General features: G+C 37.3%; 1 protein-coding gene across 2 annotated transcripts in view; it reads right to left on the bottom strand.

Annotated features, from left to right (window-relative positions):
• APLF (aprataxin and PNKP like factor) overlaps positions 1-23,067 on the bottom strand; it is a 97,463-nt gene that overhangs the window by 60,406 nt on the left and 13,990 nt on the right. For both annotated transcript variants that reach the window (XR_001894227.3, XM_003908753.3), the window contains exons 2-3: positions 14,174-14,245; positions 1,302-1,474 (exon numbers count right to left, since the gene is read on the bottom strand). Coding sequence is in view for 1 of the 2 variants with exons in the window: in XM_003908753.3 (XP_003908802.2) it covers positions 1,302-1,474; positions 14,174-14,245 (245 nt within the window). In the remaining variant the exon portion in view is untranslated. The remainder of the gene's footprint in view (positions 1-1,301; positions 1,475-14,173; positions 14,246-23,067) is intronic.

Below are 23,067 nucleotides of genomic sequence, written 5' to 3'. Positions count from 1 at the left end.
ACAGAATTCATTAGTGAAGATCCTTATGGGAAATACTTAAATTATGAATTCAATTTTTTAAATAAATATAGAATTCATCAGATTTCTATTTTTCCTGAATCCGTTTTGTTTTTTAAGAAATGTACCCATTCATTTCAACTGCCAAATTCATTGGCATAAAGTTTTACATAATATTTCCTCATTCTTCTTCTAAGGTCTGCAGTATCAATAATGATATCCCCTCTTCTACTGTTGATACTGATAATTTGTGTTTTCTCACTTTTTTCTCGGTAAGCCTTACTACAGTTTCATCAATTTTATTAATCTTTTCACCAAACCAGCCCATAGCTTTACTGTTTTTGTTCATTTTCTATTTCACTGACTTCTAGTTCTTACTTTTTTTCTATTTTCTTTGGGATTAATTTGCTTTTTGTCTATCCTCCCAAAGTAGAAGCACAGATCACTGGTTTTATAGATTTCTTCTTTTCTAATATAGGCATTCGACTATAAACTTCCCCCTAAGGGCCAATTTAGCTGCATCTCACAAATTTTTATGCTGTTTTTAGTATCACTCTGTTCAAAATGTTTTCCAATTTCCCTATGACTTCTCTTTGACCCAAGGGTAATTTAGAAATGTGTTATTTAATTTCAAAATATTTGTATATTTGTGTAGCTATTTTTAATGATTTCTGAATTAATACCATTGCTATCAGAGAACATACTCCGCATAATTCTGTCCATCTACTTCTATAAGTCTAGTTTATGCATTCTATAATTTAAAAGCTGAAATGAAGCCAAGTGATCTTCTAATGAAACTAAAAAACCTAGTATATGAATTTTAACTGTAAGTCAGACAGCAGTATATTTATTCTAATACCTCATTTCCTCAGTTTCTCTGTTCTATAGTTTCTGCTATTTTTATAAGAAAGAGGAGTTAGACAAGTGTAAGTTGGAAGTTAATACCTTAATAAAATTCAAAAAGGTAAAAAAATGAGGAAAAGGTAGTCAATTTCAAATTAACTATATTGAATACTGTTAGATGGAAAATACATTCTGAATATGATGGTAAAAGACACCACCTATGGGAGCAACTGCTATCAAGGCATAGTAAGTTTCCAAAGTCAAATGTTTTCTAGAAATAGATACACATGTGCATGTGCACAAAACACACATACATGCACATGCCTGCACACACACACGTACACACACATTACACACCTACTCTATCTCCAGTTTTTCTACTGGTTCCTACCGAAGGATTTGTGATGGCTGAGGAATTAGATTAAAAATAACATTCTTACTCTCATTTCATCAAGACTTACCTTAAGGTACATTCCATTTCCACTTCAGAGGGTATAGAGAGAACGCGGAAAATGTATTTGTCAACTAACAAAGAAAAACTATCTCCAGGATTCAAATAGCACCATAGATTTGTCTTTAATGGTAAGAGCTGACTCTTCTCTGAAGACTGATAAAAACACGGATTTGTGTGTATCTAACAAATTAAAAAAGAATATAATTACATGTTAAAAAGAATATAATACAATAATGTTGTAACTCAAAATTACGACAAAAATACAATTAAATATGAATTCACAACTTTGGTATCAAAACAATTTAAGCATAAACTTAGACTTAAAAGTTTAATAAATCTAACTCTTATGAGTACCATAATTATTATTTATATATAAAAGAGAACAGAAGCTATGGTATACCTCCCATTTCTCCAGGAATCAAAGAAAAAAAGCAAAGTTATCAACTAACTGGTTAAAAGAGTCTTCTATTTTGCTTAATAGAGACAACTGGACATCACAAGAAGAAACATGAAAAATAATTCTTAGTATGGAAAAACTGAGTCCCCCAACTTCCATATCCAAAACACACTAACTTCCTGACAATGGCTAGTTTCCTTACCATTTATTTTCTCCTACTAATTTCTTACTACAATTAAAAAATAAGAAACTACAATGCTATGGTTTGAATGTGTCCCCCAAAGTCCATTTGTTGGAAACTCCAACCCTAAGGCAACAGTGCTGACAAGTAGGACCTTTAACATGTAGGTCATAAGGGAAATGTCCTCATGAATGGATGGATTAATGACATTATCACAAGAGCGGATTCATTATCTCGGGAGCAAGTTTGCTATCTCAAGAGCGAGTCTGTCATAAATGCAAGTTTGGCCCTCTCTTGCTTACTCTCTCATGCATGTTCTCTCTCCATGTAATGCCTTCCACCACGTTATGATGCAGCAAAAAGGCTCTCACCAGAGGCGGCCCCGGCATTTTAGACTTCGCAGGTTCCAGAACGGTGAGCCAAATAAATGTCTGTTCATTATAAATTACCCAGCCTTGGGTATTCTGTTATTGCAGCACAAAATGAACTAAGACATATGGGAAGGAAGATTCTAATCAAATCTCTCAAACAAACAACATGGCTTTCTTTCTACCTCCTGAAAGAGGAATCATCTTATTTGTTTAAATGAAACTCCCACTATGGAGATCATCCACATTCAAATCAAAGTAGTAAACAGATCTCAAAGTTAGAACTATTGCAATATCCACTATTTTAAATTATGTTTGCCACTATTTCCATGTTAGCAAAGATAACAAGAGTTGCTTCAAAAAACAAAAAAGACCTATTATGAGGTGCCTTAAAAATTCTAACCAGATTCAAGCTAAAATTGGCCATTTCCATAAGTCAAATAGTCTTTTTGTCATCAATATCACTGGGTTTTTAAAATAAATAAGCTCTAGGATATGACAAGGTAATCTACATAGTGCAGATCTTTGTGTGTGTGTGTGTGTGTTTTTTTAAAGCACAATCTTATATAGAGCACCTATCTCTATTACCCTTCCTTCTATCTATTTCATCAGTTTAAATGAGACTTTTTCTGGAGATATCACAGCAAAGTAATTACCACCCTGGGAATGGACATACGCTGAGCAATAACAACAACAAAAAAGACACATCTTTGAAGCTAGAATGAATATAATCCACCTGGTTCTGACCATTCAATTTCATGAGAATCTGGCCATACATCATATTTCTATCCTTTAAATCTGTGTTACAAGAAAGCAGTAAAATAAAACTTGGAGATAAAGAGCAGAGGTAGAAATTTAAAACAGAGATGACACAAATTTGGTCGGCCATTATTTTATTAGTCAAACTATACATAAGATTGCATAAGAATGGAGATGCAGTGTGATTTATGCAATATTATATTCCTAAAAAGAGTAGTGAATGTTTGATTTTTAAATTCAAGTTATAATTTTAACAATGCTTACAAATCTTTCACCATGCTAACAGCCACTCCTAATTTCTCTCTCTCAAAGCTGTCCTCTGGCTCTTGGCAGGTTAAGCTTTTGAGTGCAACAAGCATATGACAAATCCACAGGATCTGAGCTTGTGTCCACTGCTGAACTTGGGAATCGTGCCCTGTATTCCTCATCCTTTTGGGCAAAGGCTCCCTTTCCTTGAGTATGTCATGGTCATCAGAGTCAGGAATGTTGAACTAACAAGGGAAGCAAGAGTCAGAACAGGAATCCACATAGCTTTGGTCTGAACTCTGAATATTCTTTAAGTGAGGCTTGCTTCTGATTATAGGCTAAGGCCATGTTTTTATTCATGAGCATTAAAAAAATTCAGATGAGTCTCTAAACAACGTTAAATACTGACATAGTCCCAAACTTACAAAGGCTAGGATGTTAAATACAATGGCATAAAATTGTAAGAGTGGAAAAGGTAAAATGCTTAAGGAAACTACATTTCTTTACAAAGGTATCACAAACCCAAAGATAATGCAATATTCTGTTTGAGTATATTTTCCTCAGTGGAAAGCACTTAATATTTAAATTATAGTTGGTTAAATATTTGGTAGTCAGCAAATCCAGCTACAAAGAAAGTGAACCCATGAGTATGGTCCATGATCATCTTTTCCTTTTCCTAAAACTGTTCATACAGGAGATTCCAAAATGAAGAATAAAAATGACATTAAAGTCTAATGTTTGATCCTCTAACGTAAACCTAAATTCACATTACTCACTGAATAAGTTAAAAAATCAATGTCAAACTATGATATGCTCCAACTAAAATGCTACACATACATGAAGTCCAAAAGGTAGTTTTTAAAAAGTTACAAAGTATAAAAAAATCTAACAATATTAATAAACAAAAAGGAAGATTACACACCAAAAAATTAGGAATGAAAACAATGACATAATTACATAAAAAATAAAAGTTTTGAAAAATAACAGAATACTGTAAATACTTTATAGCAATACATTTGTAAATATGGCCAAAATAGACAATTACCTAATAACACCAAATAGATTTTTTTAAAGTATGTTTACGTGTATGTATGTGCAGCCTGTTTGAAAGTATTTAATTTTTTTTTCTTTTTTTGAGACAGAGTCTTACTCTGTTACCCAGGCTGGAGCGCAGTGGCGTGATCTCTACTCACTGCAACCTCTGATTCCAGGTTCAAGCAATTCTCGTGCCACAGCCTCCTGAGCAGCTGGGACTACAGGCGCCCACCACCACAACTGGCTAATTTTTGTATTTTTAGTAGACATGGGGTTTCACCACTTTGGCCAGGCTGGTCTCAAACTCCTGGCCTCAAGTGATCTACCTGCCTTGGCCTCCCAAAGTGCTGGGAATACAAGCGTGAGCCACTGCACCTGGCTTGAGAGTATTTAATTATTATAGAAAGGAGATTGAATTGGACTTGTAATATTTCAAAAGTACAATCAATAATTAAAAATCTTTTCAATCCCTGCCAAAACCCCTTTTTCTGAATATTCAAACTTTTCTTGATACCACAAAAGTGTTAAGGATCCCCAACTGCTTCATGAGACAAGTTTAACTTTGATTCTAAAAGCAAACAAGGGCAGAAAAATATTGGCAAACCCAACCTCACTGTGATTAAAAGATATAACTACCTACACGAGAGACGTAATGTTGGTGTGTGCCTTTTAACAAATTCATGAGATTATAAATTCAAACTTCAATAGGTTATGCTATAACTTTAGAAGTGGTGCAAAGGATGCATTATCCCTGCAAAAAATGGAACTAAAATACAAATCAATTTCCTACAGCTTTCTCTTACAGTTATCATTAAATATTAAAGAATGATAGATGTATACCCCCCAAAAGCACCTTAATTTCAGTGTGTGTTTTTTTTTTAATTTGGATAGCTTTTTTTTACAACAAAATAAGTTGAGGAAGGCTATTATTATAGGATTTTCTAGATATTTCACAAGTACACTTTTAATTTCAAGAGAAGAAAAATAATCTCAATTCAAGAACTTTGTGCAATAAAAAAAACCACAAGCACCCAAAGACGTATATATTGAGGGTCAATAACAAAAGGCAAAAAAGAAAAACTACAACTTATATGTAGTTATAGAGCTACTGCCTCAATCATCCAAGACCCCAAGTGAGTAAGATTTTATTAAAATGAAATAAAAGCACCGACAGCTATGAATTTACCCTGAGGGCATAACCAATCACTGGTGATACAGTCATTTACAAAGAACATCATCATCAGTTTGCTTTTGTAATGTCTTTTCTCTCTGCTGATACTAGGCTGTAGATTAAATTTAAATGACATATAAAAAAGCTAACATCCTCTCCTCATGAGCTAGCATCATCTCCTCATGCACCATTTCCAAGAACTGCTGGAGAGCTACAGCATTTTTTGTAAGAGACATATTAGAGGGAAAAAGGCAGAAAGTCATTCAATGTAAAAGTACAAATTAGTAATTGCCCTAATTGCATTCAACTCTCCTTGTCAAAGCTATTTTTTTATTTGGTGGTAAGTTTAGATTTCCAAGTTAAAGAAAAGCAGAAAAACATTTAATCACTTAAATATAATTTGGGGTATGCAGTATACAGATGGGATCATCATAACAAAACATTTGCTATATTCATTTATGTAATTTTACAAATATTTTTAACTAAAATTTCCCTCTTGACATTTCATTACACTTGTATAGATACCTTGCTTTAGTAGATCAAAGAATTTGTGACTGATGAGGGAACAGAGAATAAGTGATATTTAACAAACATTAAGATAAAATGAATGAACTAGAAGTCACTTGTCCATCTCATTCTGATTTTCAAGATCTTTAAACTTCCACTAACAATTAAAATCAGTGTTAGAAATTCTCTAAATGTCTTTAAATTGCACCTTGTAGACAGTGCAGCTACAATAAGCTGCTAAATAAATACATCAATCTATTTCAAGATAATGGGCATTTTATTGAAACTATATTAATACAAACAAGGTTATTAGCTAGTCAGGTTTCTAATGTGCAACTCAAGTCTTTAGCCCATTTTTCTACTGGATTCTTTATTTTTTTCTCATTGATTAAAGGCATCTGTCATATGTTTTGGATAGCACTCCCGATATAGCTCGGATATGTGTCACTGGCCAAATCTCATGGTGAACTGCAATCCACAATGCTGGAAGTGGAGCCTGGCAGGATGCCTCATGGCTTGGTGCTGTCTTAAAGATAATGAGTTCTCATGAGATCTGGTCATTTAACTAATACAGAGCGGCAACTCCCACTCTATATTAGTCTGTTTTCACCTAAGACTGGGTAATTTACTAAAAACAACAATAACAAGAGGTTTAATTGACCCACAGTTCTGTAGCCTGTACAGACAGCATGGCTGGGAAGGCCTCAGGAAACTTTCAATCAGGTGGAAGGCAAAGGGGAAGCAGGCAAATACTATATTGCCAGAGCAGGAGAAAGAGAGAGAAGGGAGAGGTGCTACAAACTTTTAAACAACCAGATCTTGTGAGAACTCACTCACTATCATGAGAACAGCAAGGGGGAAATCCAATGCCACCATGATCTAATCACCTCCCACCAGGCCACTCCTCCAACACTGGAGATTACAATTCGACGCAAGATTTGGGCAGGAACACAAATCCAAACCATATCACCCTCCCACTCTCTCTTGCTTGCTCCTGCTTTCAACATGTGATGTGCTGGTTCTCCCTTTGCCTTTTTCCGTGATTGTAACCTTCCTGAGGCCTCCCTAGAATCCGAGCAGATGCTGGCACCATGCTTCATTTCATGTAAAGCCTGCAAAACTGTGAGCCAGTTAAACCTCTTTTTATAAATTACCCAGTCTCAGTTATAGCAACACAAGAATGGCCTAATACAAAAAATTGGGACTGGAATTGGGGCATTGCTACAAAGATACCTAAAAGTGTGGAAGTGACTTCAGAACTGCCTAACAGGCAGCAGTTAGAAGAGTTTGGAAGGCTGAGAAGAAGACAGGAAGATGAGAGAAAGTTTGGAATTTCTTGGAGATTGGTTAAATGACCAAATTTGTGACCAAAATGCTGATAGTGATATGGACAATGAAGTCCAGGCTAAGGAGGTCTCAGATGGAAATGAGGAACTTATTGGGAACTAGAACAAAGGTCAAGTACGTTATGCCTTAACAGAGACCTTGGCTGCATTTGGTTCATGTCCTAGGGATCTGTGGAAGTCTTACCTACAGAAAGATGATTTAGGGAATCTAGTAGAGGAAACCTCTAAGCAGCAAAGTGTTCAAGAAGTGGCCTGGACTCAAATGCATAAGCACTCAAATGCATAAGCAAAGAAATGACTTAAAGTTGCAACACATATTTAAATAGGAAGCAGAGTGCAAAAGCTTGATAAATTTGTAGCCTAGCCATGTGGCAGAGAAATAAAAAGCTTTTTCAGGAGAAGGATTCAAGGAGGCTGTGAAGCAACCACTTGCTAGAGATATGTGCACAACTAAAAAAAAAGTCAGGCTAGGCATGGTGGCTCACGCCTGTAATCCCAGTACTTTGGGAGGCCGAGGCGGGTGGATTACCTGAGGTCAGGAGTTCAAGACCAGGCTGGTTAACATGGCGAAACCCCACCTCCACTAAAACTACAAAAAAATTAGCTGGGCATGGTGGCATGTGACTGTAATCCCAGCTACTTGGGAGGCTGAGGCAGGAGAACTGCTTGAACCCAGGAGGCGGAGGTTGCAGTGAGCTGAGATCATGCAACTACATACACTCCAGCTTGGGCGACAGAGCAAGACTCCATCTCAAAAAACAAACAAACAAGTTATAATATGCAAGAAAATGGAGAAAAGGCCTCAAATGCATTTCAGAGACCTTCATGGCAACCCCTCTTATGACAGGCCCAGAGGCCTACGAGAGAAGAATGATCTCATGGGACAGTACCAGGGCCCGGCTGCCCTGCATGTCCTTGGGACAGTTCTATCCACATTCCCACTGCTTTGGCTCCGGCCATGGCTCAAAGGACCCACATGCAGCTTGAGCTGCCACTTTGGATGATGCAAGCCATAAGCCTTGACAGCTCTCACATGGTGTTAAGCCTGTGGGTGCACAGAGTACAAGAGTGGTGGATTCTTGGCAGCCTCCACCTAGATTTCAGAGGATGTATGGAAAAGCCTGGGTATCCAGGCAGAAGCCTGCTGCAGGGGCAAATCCCTTACAAGAGAACTTCTACTAGGGCAGTGCAGAGAATAAATGTGGGGTGGCAGGTCCCACACAGAGTCCTCACTTGGGACGCTGCCTAGTAGAGCTATGAGAAGAGGGCCACCGTCCTCCAGACCCAAACATAGTATATCTACCAACTCCAGCCTGTGAGAGCAGCCTCAGGGGATGTACCCTGTAAAGTCAGAGGGGTGGAGCTGCCAAAGGTCTTGGGAGCCCACCCTTTGCATCAGTGTGCCCAGGATATGGACATAGAGTCAAAGATTACTTTGGAGCTTTGAGATTTACTGACTGCCCTGAAGGGTTCTCAACTTGTGTTGGGCCTACAGACCCTTTGTTTTGAAACAGGGATGTTTACTCAATGCCTATACTCCCATTGTTTCTTAGAAGTAAATAACTTTTCATTTTACAGGCTCATAAATAGAAGAGATTTGCCTTGTCTCAGGTGAGACTTTGGACCTCGGAGGTAATGCTGGAATGAGTTAAGACTTTGGAGAATTATTGGGAAGGTATGATTGTATCTTGCAATGTGAGAAGGATATGAGATTTGGGAGAGGTCAGGGGAAGAATGATATAGTTTGGGTATTTGTCCCCACCTGAAACTCATGCTGAATTGTAATCCATAAATGCTGGAGGTAGGGCCTGGTGGGAAGTATTTGAATCACGGGGGTGGGAATAGCTCATGGCTTGGTGCTATCTTCTGAACAGTGCATGAGTTCTCGTGAGATCTTGTAATTTAAAAGTGTGTGGCTTGTTCACAATAGCAAAGACATGGAGTTAACCTAAATGCCCATCAATGATGGACTGGAAAAAGAAAATGTGATATGCATGTGTGTGTATATATATATACACACACACACACCATGGAATACTATGCGGCCATAAAAAGGAGTAAGATCATGTCCTTTGAAGGAACATGGATGGAGTTGGAAGCCATTATCCTCAGCAAACTAATGCAGGAACAGAAAACCAAATATTGCATGTTCTCACTTACAAGTGAGAGCTGAATGATGAGAACACATGGACACAGGGTGGGAAATAATACACAGTGGGGTCTACTGAAGAGTGGAGGGTGGGAGGAGGGAGAACATCAGGAAGAATAGCTAATGGATGCTGGGCTTAATAGCTGGATAATGGAATGATCTGTGCAGTAAACCACCATGGCACACGTTTACTTATGTAATAAACCTGCACACCCTGCACATGTATCCCTGAACGTAAAAGTCGAAGAAAAAAAAAAGTGAGTAGCACCTTTCCCTCCCTCTCTCTCCCTTGCTCCTGCTTTCGACATGTGACGTGCCTATTTCCCCTTCGCCTTCTGCCATGATTGAAAGCTCCCTGAGGCTTCACCAAAAACCTAGCAGATGATGGCACCATGCTTCCTGTAAAGCCTACCCATGAGCCAATTAAACCTTTTTTCTTTTTTTTTTTTTTTTTTTTTTTTTGTTTTTGAGACAGGGTCTCACTCCATCTCCTAGGCTGGAGTACAGTGGTGCAATCTCAGCTCACTGCAATCTCTGTCCTCCTGGGGTTCAAGCAATTCTCCTGCCTTGGCCTCCCCAGTAACTGAGATTACAGGCACCCACCACCACGCCAGGCTAATTTTTTTTTTTTTTTTTTGAGACACAGTCTCACTCTGTCACCCAGGCTGGAGTGCAGTGGCATTGTCTCAGCTCACTGCAAGCTCCGCCTCCCGGGTTCACGCCATTCTCCTGTCTCAGCATCCCGAGTAGCTAGGACTATAGGCGCCTGCCACCATGCCCGGCTAATTTTTTATATTTTTAGTAGAGACAGGGTTTCACCGTGTTAGCCAGGGTGGTCTCGATTTCCTGACCTCGTGATCTGCCCGTCTCGGCCTCCCAAAGTGCTGGGATTACAGGCGTGACCCACTGTGCTTGGCCAAGCCTGGCTAATTTTTGTATTTTAAGTAGAGACAGGGTTTCACCATGTTGGCCAGGCTAGTCTTGAACTTCTGACCTTAAGTGATCTGCCCACCTTCACCTCCCAAATTGTTGGGATTACAGGTGTGAGCCACTGCACCCAGCCTAAATCTCTCTTCTTTATAAATTACTCAGTCTCAGGTATTTCTTTATGTCAATGCATGAATGGCCTAATTACATGTGCCAATTACATGTATTTTAAACATCTTCTCCCTGTTGTAGTTACATCATTTTCATTATAGTGTCTTTTGATAAATGAAGTTTCTTATTTTAATTTCATTGGCTTTTTCCAACTGTTTTTATGGTTCATGCTTTTTATATCTTGTTTAAACACCCTTCCCTACTCTAAAGTCATAAGGGTTTTTCCCTATATTATATTCTAAGAGTTTTATAGTTGGACTCTCACATTTAATCTACCTGGAGTAGATTGTTGGGTCTGCAGTAGGGGTCTATTTTTTTTTTTCCAAACAGATAACTGTCCCAATACCATTTACTGATAAAAATTCCTCTTCCCCACTGACACACAATGCTAGCCCTGGCCCAATCAAATTTCCACACACATAAGTCCAAATCTAAGGTTGCTTTCAGTTCTAAAATTTTATTCAACTGAAGGCACTAAAACTTCTTGTTAAAACAGAACATCAATCAGTTGTAACTTAAAGAAATATTTTTGAAGAAGAGACACCCAATACCAAGAGAATCCTGACTTCAGAAATATAACAACAAGAAAATACTACACAGAGTTCAAAGAACCTGGGCTCTCACTCCCATTCTAGAATTTGCTGAGTATTTAAGATCAGACATTCTCCAGAAGGCTGTGACATTCTAAGTTGTCAAAAAAAAAGGTACTCAAAAAAGGATAAAAAAGATCTACCTTCTCCCATGTCTAAACATCACACTTACGGGAAAGTTTAGAAAATTACACTAAACAATATTTAAGTGATCATAAACAGAGGTAAAACGTAAATAAATCATTCCAAATTTTAGTTTTATATCTAATCTCATGAGGAATTTTTGCTCTAGCTTCTAGCATTATTTCTACTACAGTTTTGTACTCAAAAGACACCTGTTAATGTAATACATAGTGGTTTTATGATCTGAGTACCATCTAATTAAAGACTCAGTAAAAGTGAAGAGTATTTTCAAAAAGGAGCCTTTTTATAACTGAACACTGCTAAAATCCCACAAGGAAATTTGGCTCACTACATACTGGATAAAATTTAACTCAAGATAAGATTTTCGACTAATAAAATCACCTTTAATGTGGGCATTCTTATTTTACATTATTAGTATTCTTTTGAATAGCCACAGAAGTACAAAATATAACTGAATAATTTTCAGCCAAGTGTAGACACAAGTCCAACTAAGCAACTTTATTAAAGCCAATTTATAAAACATTTTAAAATATAAATGTCCTTGATTAACACTGAGAAAAAATGCAAATGTTTAAAATATTCATGCATTAGTAAATATGACAGTTTTCTAATGACCTATTTTTGATATAAAAAAATTTAATGCCATGTCAATTTTGTTGTAAGAAGGGTTTCTTCTTATCACTGAGTAAATAAAGAGTGTAAAGAGAAAACCTGGTATCTACTGAGTTGTCCACAATTCCACTGATTAATTTGCTCACAAAATAAATGGACACAGTGGCACAGCAGACACTGGAGACTCAGAAGGGTGGTAGTGTGAGAGGTGGGACAGGGTTGAGAAATTACCTAATGGGTACAATGTACACTATTCAGGTAATGGTTACACTAAAAGCCCAGACTTCACCATTTCACAATATAACCATGTAACAAAACTGCATTGTACTCCCTAAATCTATATAAATAAAAAATAATCATTTCTATATATGTTAAGTTCCTAAAATGAATCACTCACCATTTACAAATATTGTGCTACTATAAATTTTTCAGATATCACTGGAGCAAAAGCAGAGGTGAAAAAAAAAAGCTATAACAGGAGTTAACAGGTATTAACCAAGAGCTTGCCTTCATAACAGAGTGAAAAGTACTACTGTAGTTTATTGATTTGTTTTTCTATAACATCTGCATAGTTATCAGCAGGATTTGAATATTAACAACACAACCAGAAAAGTCTATTCATCTACTGCAGGAGCTGATACTTTCTGGTTTGGTATAAAAAATAACTAGAAATCCACTCATTAAGGACTATTTAAATGATCTACTTACAAAAAATTAAGTACTCGCTATAAAGTTCCTCTTTTTGTTAACATGAATTATAGAGCAGTAAATCTAAATCATGTGGAAAATCAGTGGTAACTAATGGTTCCTTCACTTGAGGAGGCAAGGGTAATATTAAGCCAGAATTGCTATTTTGAAAAAAGTAAATCTAATAAACATGTTCTATTAGAAAAGGTAGGATAAGAATTTCAAGATCTCTCTATTCTTTCCTTTAATACGCTTTAGTAACAACAACAACAAAAAACTTATTTTAAGCCATGGTAGTCCATTGGCAAGGTGTTAGAAATTGGGCACTAGAGAATAACATACTTTTGTAAAAATCTATCATGTTCCCACTCCTAGATGTACCATAGATAGTTCTCACTACAGCGTTTACTCATGCATTCAGCAAATATTAATTAAATACCTACTATGTTTTAGGCACTATGATAAACACTAGGGATACAAAGATTAGTCAGAGTTCCTATATTCAAGGACCTTGTGATCCAGTATGTCATCTCAGAAGAATAAGTTATCTGGAGAGGATACAGAGATGAATAACTAATGGTAAATACAGTGGCTCCTACAGGAGTATTGACTCCAGATATTAACACTTTTTCAAGACACTAAGATAATGCAGAATGACGATGAGACATAAATCCTTTTAAAGATTATTTATTCAAGGTTGAGATAAGGTGAATACATTGAATAATTTTTTATTCAAAAAATTTCCAAGTACTAAAATTTAAAAGATGCTTTCCAAATTTGGCAAACAGTTAAACATAGGATAAAAAAGCAAGTACTATCTGTGTAAAAGAAGGAACTAACGCTATAACAGGCGGTTGTATATAAAATATGAAAATACAAATTGGTTTAAAAAGGTTATAAATTAATGAATTTAATTCCATGAAATTTTACCACCATATGATCTAGTCTAAAATAAATGGACCCTCATGCACATATTTCATTCTCTTACACAATAGACTCTGCAAAAGAAAAGGAATAATCACATTGTATATTCTTAGAAACTGGCTGTCCCCGCATATCATCAGTGATTTTGCAGCAGGAAACTATAAAGCAAACAATTAAAATTCTAGCCCTCAACAAAAATTTTCAAATTAAAATCATTTTTCAAACCTCAAAGTTGAACAAGGTCTAAATTTTAGAACTATTCAACTCTACACACAGTGATACAGAATGTGTTAAAATATCCCTGTAACATTTAAGTTACTTTGGTCACTACCCCAGCTCAAAAAAACAACCATTACATAGTTATGGGCTTTCTTATTGGATATTATTTGGCGTATTCAATTTTAAACCAAATCGTAATGTACACATGAACTGGCAGTCACCTTTCATTAAAATTCTAATTATGTAAATGTGGCATTGTCCTATGAGAAAATATACAGTTTTACTCATAGTTTAGATCTTTATCTCCTAATTATTTTCTGGCAATGAGAAGGATATGTTCTGACATTAATTCCCTATTCCCATAACCTTAGAAAATAGGCACCTCTGCTTGGGAACTGAAAGGGTAAGAGATAAAAGTTAAAATGAATCATTAATAACATATTTACCGGTTTGATTCGCAGCTGACCACCTGCCACCTCAAGAATGGCATGTCTTCTGGATACTCTCTTGTCTGTTATCTATACAGAAAAAAAATTAAAAGATTAAGAATGGCCACCTTCTTAAAAAGCAACAAAACAAAAAGGCAAACAAAACCCCTGGCAATGTTTCTGAAATCAGTAGACTAGCTATTAAATACATCATTCATTCAACAACTATATGTTGAAATGATTGTCCTCATTTAACAAATAATGAAACTCAGAGATTAAAAAAACCTGCCCAAAGTCATGGAAGAGTCAACAACAGAGCCTCAAGCCTAGAATCTAACGGATCCCAAAACCTTGCATGATAGTTTCCATTCATGACAGACATCTACTGGAGATTATTACCAAGAAAATTCAAAAATAGGAAAAGTATCTATATAATATGTACTTACCAGAAAACATTTCAAATACAAGAAACATATAGTATGTAACGATGATAAAGGTTTTCAAAGGAAGAGATCCCATGCTCAAGGATCTGGTAAGTGTAAAAGGGTCTGACTGTAGGCTTTGGGGTCAAAAAGACCCAGATCAGGCAGAACTGCATGCAAACTCGGGGGCCACCAGCAGCACTTACGAGTTCAGGAAGGCAAGAAGCGGAATGGTGAAAACCAAACATTGGCAGTAAGAAAGAAATTAGCATTTTTTAAAAATATCTATTTGCTTCCTGTTTTGAGCCAACAGTGTTCTGCTTATGCTCACAATAATTCCTGCATACCAAAGTTCAAAAATTGTTTGCATTTTAAATGCTGACAGTGCCAATCAAAGCTTTCCCTTTTCACTGTAAATGCAATAGTTAAGATTGCCTTTTTTATTTGTGGTTGATTGATAATGAAAACATGTTAAGCACCAATTTCACTAACGCCATAACTACCGACCCCATCTCTTGGTAACCTTGGTATGTAGCCCTTGAATGCTGGCATTATCCGAATGAGGACCAAAATTATCAGTCAAAATAGACCATGCCAACACATAAACTCAATTAAACCTATTAGTTCCACAAAAAATGTGAAACTGCCAGGAGTCAGTACTCATTTTTTTAACCAGAGAGCAGTTCCACACTTAAGGCTGTGACATACAGACAGTAATATCAAGCATCACAATGAGTATCATATGAATGAATTTTTTATAATCTATTGTTAGCCACAATGGCCATCCAAGAAGTACAAACTAATATCTATTCTTTCAGAAAAAAAGAGGCTAAAAATTTAAAGATTCCTTTCTTCTTCCCAGAACGTACCTTAGCCGGCTAAAAACAACAGCAGTTATCTGATGACTCATTGCATCATTTGCACAGAACTTTTGCTTAAATGTTGTGATTCAACATAACATTGCCATAGCTATTATTCACACTTTACATAGAAATTCAAAGTCCAGAGAATTTAGGTAACTTGGGTAGGTCACTCTCCAAGTAGGCAGTACTCCAAAGCCACACTCTTTTTAATAAAAATAGGTAATAGGGAGGGTGCGGTGGCTGCAATCCCAGCACTTTGGTAGGCTGAAGTGGAAGGACCGCTTGAGCTCAGGAATTTAAGACTAGCCTGGGCAACACAGTGAGATCCCCATCTCCACATAAAGTAAAAAATTATTTGGACAGGGTGGCATGTACCTACAGTCCCAAATATTAATACTTGGGAGGCTGAGGTAGGAAGACTGCTTGAACCCAGGAGGTCAAGGTTGTAAAGCCATGATCGGCACCACTGCACTCCAGCCTAGGTGAAAGGATGAGACCCTGTCTCAAAAAAAAAAAAAAAAAAAAAAAAAGGTAATAAATGTGAGAACACATTTATATACATGACTATACCTACATGCAATCATTCAAAAGTAATTTCAAAATATGCACATTATTCTGTGACTGAGAGTAAGCAATTCCTATTTCTGACTTGGATACCAAAATCTCATTACTTCAATACAAACCAATTTTCTAACCAACAGAGTAATAAGCTACCAAATATAAAACTATGGCATATAAAGATGGTTCCTTTAACAGTCCACCATCTTTCTTTCCTCTTTCTTCTTTTCTCTTTTAAACTGTATTTTTTCAGGAAGCAATAAATGAACTTTTCTTATCTCTGTCTTTCTTTGAAGTAGGCTTCACTGACACTATGAAGATAAAAGACATTTTAAGTAATATAAAAGTATAATGTGACCTCTAGTGGACATACAACTCCACAACAGTGTAATTTCATTACAAGCTATGTGTCTTTATAGAATACAAAAAGAATGCTATAAACGGTCTTTGAAATTAACATCACTCAGACATTTATAGTGTTCCTTTTAAAGTAAACCCCTAAATAGTGAATACGTGATAAAATAACCATTTGCATTTTCTCAATGGGAAGCGTAAAGGTTTAATAAATTATCATTAAAACATTTTAAATTCAGGATTGATATACGGAGAGGGATGGGGAGCAAGTGACAAACAGATTATCCTAAAGATCTGATTATCTGCTTTAACAGCCTATCACTGCTCCTTATACAGAGTGAATATCCAACACATTTTTATTATTTATTAATTAATATGTCAACTGTAATAACAATCAATTATCAACAGCAAAGCACCATTCTAGACTTGTCATGTATCATCTTTTTCAGTCTTCACAAAATCTGTGAAGAAGATACTATTATTATACTTCACTTCATAGGTAAGAAAATGGAAGTACAGAGAGTTTAAGTAACTACTCAGTTACACAACCAATAAGTAGTAGGGCCAGGATCTGAACCTAAGGAATCAGATTCCAGAACCATTCATGCTCTAAATGTTGTATCTCATCCCTCAATATCATTACATGAAACCTAAAGCAAAACCTCAGTTTTTAAGATGATTTACCCAGTTTAACTGTCAAACTAGAACATAGTAAAGAACTGAAAATAAGGCAGAAATGGCTATTTAATAATCAAATAGGCATTCAGAAGAGATTCAGATCCTAAATAAAGCTCCAAGAGGCCCTCAGACTTTCATTTGGTCCTGCTTATCTAATGGCATACCTAAGTCTAACAAGATATGTCATCCAAATTCTTAATTCTCTATTCGTAAAGTGGATAGGATTTAGTAGACAGCATACTGACAATAGGAGAAAATGACTGATGTTAGTCTACAAGTGGAAAGAGAAAGGCTACTAAAAAGCCAAGAAACCCAAGGACTCAAAAAGAATACACTGGTTAGAGGCCATTTAGGGTAGGACAAATGGCATAAATTACTTCAAAATATACTGAAGGCTTGCCCAAGTTTACTTACTTATTACTAGAGTCACCAAGTTTAAATTAAAACTTCAACTGAAAGCCAGACATTTCACATCTTAGAAAGCCATAAAAATAGTTAAATTGAGGAATTCCAATTTTTATAGAATAGTTATAGTCACCTAAATTCTAATCACAACACACATTCTTCAAAGAAATCAACAAATAGAGCAAACAAAACTACCCATATCTCATCCCATATCTAATGCAAAACTAGGAGATGGAGATTACAAAAAACTTTAACTTACATGTAAGAGAGATGAGAAATGCCAATTTCAGAAGATCAAGCCCCAGAACTTATGCTGGAGCAGAGAAAATCAGGTGGCAAACGACAGAAAAAGAGGAGAGAGGAAGTGGGAATCTAGGGGTGCTGAAGCACAAGTATCACTCCCAGAAAAATTAAGCCACACTTTTAGTGGGAAATACTAAAAACATATTTCAGATCCAACATTACAGAGGCCAAGCTAATAGAGAATCCAAAAGAGAAGCATAAAAATATGTGGAACCAGGTATAGCAAGCGCAGTAAAGGCACCACTTCTCAGAAAGAAGAAGGATACTTGGAAGAAAAAAATAAATCCAGTAGTATAGATTTTGGCTTCAAAATACCATTCCCCACTAAAAGAAACCAGAGCTCTTTTGAGAAATGTCATATTCCAGGTCTGAGGCACAAAAAGTATAATGTGGACCTAGGATATCTTCTTGTGCCAGAGGACAAAGAAATGCTCAAAAATTGATGGGTGCATGTCAGAAGGACAGAGAAACCAGTGCGAAAAAACTCTCACTGACCAAATTTAGAATGATTTGAGCACCAAAATAGTGATAATACTGGAATACAGGAAATTGAATCGCAAAATAATCCATGATTCCGTACCAATCCACATAAAGTAAAAAATTAGTTGGACAGGGTGGCATGTGCTTATAGTTCCAAATATTAATACTTAGGAGGCTGAGGTAGGAAGACTGCTTGAGCCCAGGAGGTCAAGGTTGCCGTGAGCCATGATCACGCCACTGCACTCCAGCCTGGGGGACAGGGTGAGACCCTGTCTCAAATAAAGAAAAAAAAAGATAATAAAAAAGATTCCATATGAATCATGGATTATTTTTTTATTCAATGTGCTGTACTCGAGTATTATCAGAGGGTAAGGCTGGGAGAGATGCTTTTCTTTATAAAAGAATGCCAGCTAAAGTAGAAAAAATGGTAGAACCAAAAAAATCACTATTTTTTAACTATCAATGTAAAAATTAAGTTAGGAAAGGATAAAAGGATGTTTATTTCCTAATAATAAAAAGGTTTGTTGGGAAAAAATACTCATGAAGTCTCAGTATCACTCCACAGATTACTGACAAAGGAAATGGCAGATGAACTGTGAAATCCGGCAGATACCACCTTACCAAGGTGATTACACTTACCACATCACCACAACAGGACAAACTGATAGATGTGCTTCCTAATGCGGTACTCTGAATAAACATCACCTACTTAATATTTTCACCAAAAATGTTTAATGTGAATCAAATTAGGTGCAAACAATCAAACAAAAATTGTGGGACACTCTAGGAATAACTGGCCTGGACCCACAGAAGCACCGATGTCATTAAAGACAAAAGGCAAGAAAACCATTCTAGATTAAATGAAAAAAAATTTAACTGGATCATGGTTTTTTTAAAAAAATGCAAAAAGCACATTACTGAAAACGATGTACAAAACTGAGTATGGAACATTAAAATTTATGGCACAGTTACACATTTCTACAATATAACAACAGAATATAGCTATATAGAAATGTCCTCATTCTTAGGTGACACATGTTGACATATTTAGTGATGAACTGCCATAATGCATGTATGTACTTTCAACTGTGTTCAGGAGAAAGAAAAAAATGTGCACGCGCGTACACACACACACACACACACACAGGCATATTACAGAAGAAGAAAAATCAATGCCTTATTTGATTAAATTGCTGTTTGTCAAATTTCTGTTACTTGTAGTCAAAAGCAACTGTGATTAATACACATTCCTCTAACCATTGTTATATTTATTTTTTTTTAGAGATGGGATTTTCCCATTTTGGCCAGGCTGGTCTCAAACTCCTGGCTCCAAGTGATCTGCCCACTTGGGCCTCTCAAGGTGCTGGGATTACAGGCATGAGTCACTGTGCCTGGTCTTTTTTTTTTTTTTTTTTTTTTTTGAGACGGAGTCTCGCGCTGTGTCACCCAGGCTGGAGTGCAGTGGCGCGATCTCGGCTCACTGCAAGCTCCGCCTCCCAGGTTCAGGCCATTCTCCTGCCTCAGCCTCCGAGTAGCTGGGACTACAGGCGCCCGCCACCACGCCCGGCTAGTTTTTTGTATTTTTAGTAGAGACGGGATTTCACCATGTTAGCCAGGATGGTCTCGATCTCCTGACCTCGTGATCCGCCCGCCTCGGCCTCCCAAAGTGCTGGGATTACAGGCTTGAGCCACCGCGCCCAGCCTGTGCCTGGTCTTAAACTGCCTTTTTTTTTTTTTTTCAGACTAAGCTTCACTCTGTTGCCCAGGTTGGAGTGCAATGGCACAATCTAAGCTCACTGTAAACTCTGCCTCCAGGGTTCAAGCGATTCTCCTGCCTCAGTCTCCCAGGTAGCTGGGATTACATGCATGCGCCACCATGCCTGGTAAATTTTTTTTTTTTTTACATTTAGTAGAAACAGGGTTTCAACATGTTGGTCAGGCTGGTCTCGAACTCCTGACCTTGAATGATCCACCCACCTCGGCCTCCCAAAGTGCTGGGATTACAGGTGTGAGCCACCGTGCCCAGCCCTAAACTGAATTCTTAATATTGTTTCTTGAATGTGAACAGGTCTGTCTATTCTTATATCACTTTTGTAGTGATACCATGAGGATCCTTTATATTTGACTTTCTGGTTTTAAATATTAATAGAATACTTCATCCACTATAATATACATACAGGTCCCTTCTCTAGTTTTAAGATACGAAGATTATACCAGAAGAAAAGATAAACACATGAAAACATAAAAGAACTGTTTATGATCTGTTTGTTACCAAATACGTATTTTTGGTATTTATTGAAGTCAAACAAAACGGAAATTATCTTATGATGTGACAAGCAGAAATATTTAGCTATTTTGAATCAAAGTCTGTGATCTCTTTGTTTAACTGCAATTCTCAAAATTCTAAAAACTAAAGAAACAACCCTGAATAAAGTAAAAGCAGAAAAGCTACTGGATCTTGAAATAGAATAGGGTGGTACCTTTCATTTCATTTTTTGTCTATATACAATATAGACAACACAAGTTAATTTTTTGTAAAATGCTTTTCTAGAGAAGTTTCTGAACATCATAGACAGTTATAATATATCACATTAATTCAATGTTCTCATGTAACTTGGTTCCTGTAAATATAAGAACAGAAAATAGTTCGTTTTTCAGTATAAACTATATTACAAATTGTTTTTTAGTATAAACTATATTACACAGGATATTATTATAGTACAAATATAGTACACAGGATGTATATTATAGTACAAATTGGTTTGCAGTATAAACTATATTACACAGGAAAGGTTAAGATAATTATATGATACTTTATACTTTAATTTTATAAAAATTATCTTGTATGAATAAAATCAGAAAGATGGCTGACTAGAGGTGCCCAATGCGTGCCCTTGCCCCCTAAAAAGGGACCCAAACACAGAATTAACAACTACAATTCAACTGGAGTGTCTGAGGGAGAGCGCTGAAGTGCTGCAAGAGAGTGGCAAGATCCCTGTGGAGCACAAAAGCAGGATGAAAAGAGGTGCAAGGCACCCTGCCTCTGCTGTCCCATCTCCCCAATGAGACTGGCTGGGAGCCAGGAGGGACTTCTTACAGGGTAATGGTAAGCACAGGGCCCCAACCACAGAAACTTGCAGTCCTCACTGCAGGAGAATCCCACAGTCCTTACAAGCCTTGAGCTGTTTGGAGAGCTACCTGGAATTTACAAAGCTACATTACTCCACAGTAGGAGCTCGTGTTATGTACTCCCCACCCTTGCATAACCTAAGCTGCTACAGCATAGCACCTTCTTGAAACCAGAGACACTGCTGGAGGGTGTCCTGCTCTGGGGGCCAGTAGCCACTGTGTCTCTCTAGCTTTGAGGTTCTACCATCATTCCATAAAGACCACATGAAGGACTGCAATGCAATGACTCCAGTTACTGAGAGCCTGGGCCCAGGGACAGTCATGACTCTGGTACTGCATAATGGGGAAGCCAAGCCCAGGCTGGCCAAACCACCACATGCCTGTGCCCCCAGCTGCAGAAACAGCATAGCAGCCCACCCCCGGTACGCCCTTCCCCAAGCTAGCCAAACCATTGTGAGCTCACATCCCAGCCAGAGAAACAGCAGACCACCCCCAGGGGGCATGCCACCAAACTGGCCTAATCATTGTGTGTCCATACCCCAACTGAGGACACAGTCTGGTGGAACCACCCTAGGCAGACATACTCCACAAACCAGCCAAACTGCCCCACCCCTGCAGCCCTAGCTGGATAAACAGCCTGGTGGCTCTTTTCTCAGTGAGCCAGACCCTGAGCAGCCAAACCACAAAATGTCTGCACCCTAAGTCTGATAAACAGCCCAGAGAGCCAGTCCCTGAGCTGACCAACCAGCTGCACACCAGCACCCACAGCCTGAGAAGTAGCCTAGCAGACCTGCCCTCAGTGACCCAATCTCCAAGCCAGCTGACTATGTGTACATGCATACCCCTGGCCCAACAACCAGCCTGGCGAGCCCATCTCTGGCAAAGTCATACCACCACCACCACCGCACACTTCCACAGCCTAGGCCATTGAGGAACTTGCAAACATTACTAATATGGGTTACAGCTGAGGAAACTGTACAGAGACCACACTACTGTGCTCACTCAGAACCAAAGCCAATGCACTCTACCCATCAGACACCATAAGACCCATCTAAAGGAATAGGTCTTTCCCTGTGAAAGCTACTTCATCAAATTAGAAGAGGCAACTATTCCACCAGATGAGCAGATATCAATACAGGGACACAAGAAACATGAAAAAAAAAAACCACGACACCCTCAAAGGAACACATTAATTCTCCAATAGCAGACTCCACAAAAAAAAAAGAAATTTATAAAATGCCAGAAAAAGAATTCAAAATAACCTTAAGAAAGTCAACAAGATAGAAGACAATGCAGATAACCCAATAATTCATTATCTAAATGAGAAAGTCAACAGAGAGAAACATCATAAAAAAGAACCAAACAGAAATCTTACAGCTGAGGAATTCAGAGAATAAGAAAAAATAAAATCAAGCCTTCCCCAGACTATATCAAGCAGAAGAACTTCTGAACTTAAAGACCAAGTCTTCTGAAATAACCCAAAGCAAAGAAAAAAATATTTAAAAGAATGAAGAAAACCGATTGAATTTATGGGACACCATTAAGCGAACAAATATTCACATTATGAGAATTCCAGGAAAAGAAAATATGGAAAAGGCATAGAAAACCTACTTAATGAAATAATAGCTGAAAACCCCCCAAGTCTTAAGAGACAGAAGGACATCCAGATGCAGGAAGCACAGAAGTTCTCAAATAAATTCAGCCCAAAAAGGTCCTCTCC

This window comes from Papio anubis, chromosome 14, assembly GCF_008728515.1.
Source record: "Papio anubis isolate 15944 chromosome 14, Panubis1.0, whole genome shotgun sequence".
NCBI classification, from domain to species: domain Eukaryota; kingdom Metazoa; phylum Chordata; class Mammalia; order Primates; family Cercopithecidae; genus Papio; species Papio anubis.
This window is presented reverse-complemented; position numbering and strand designations above follow the sequence as displayed.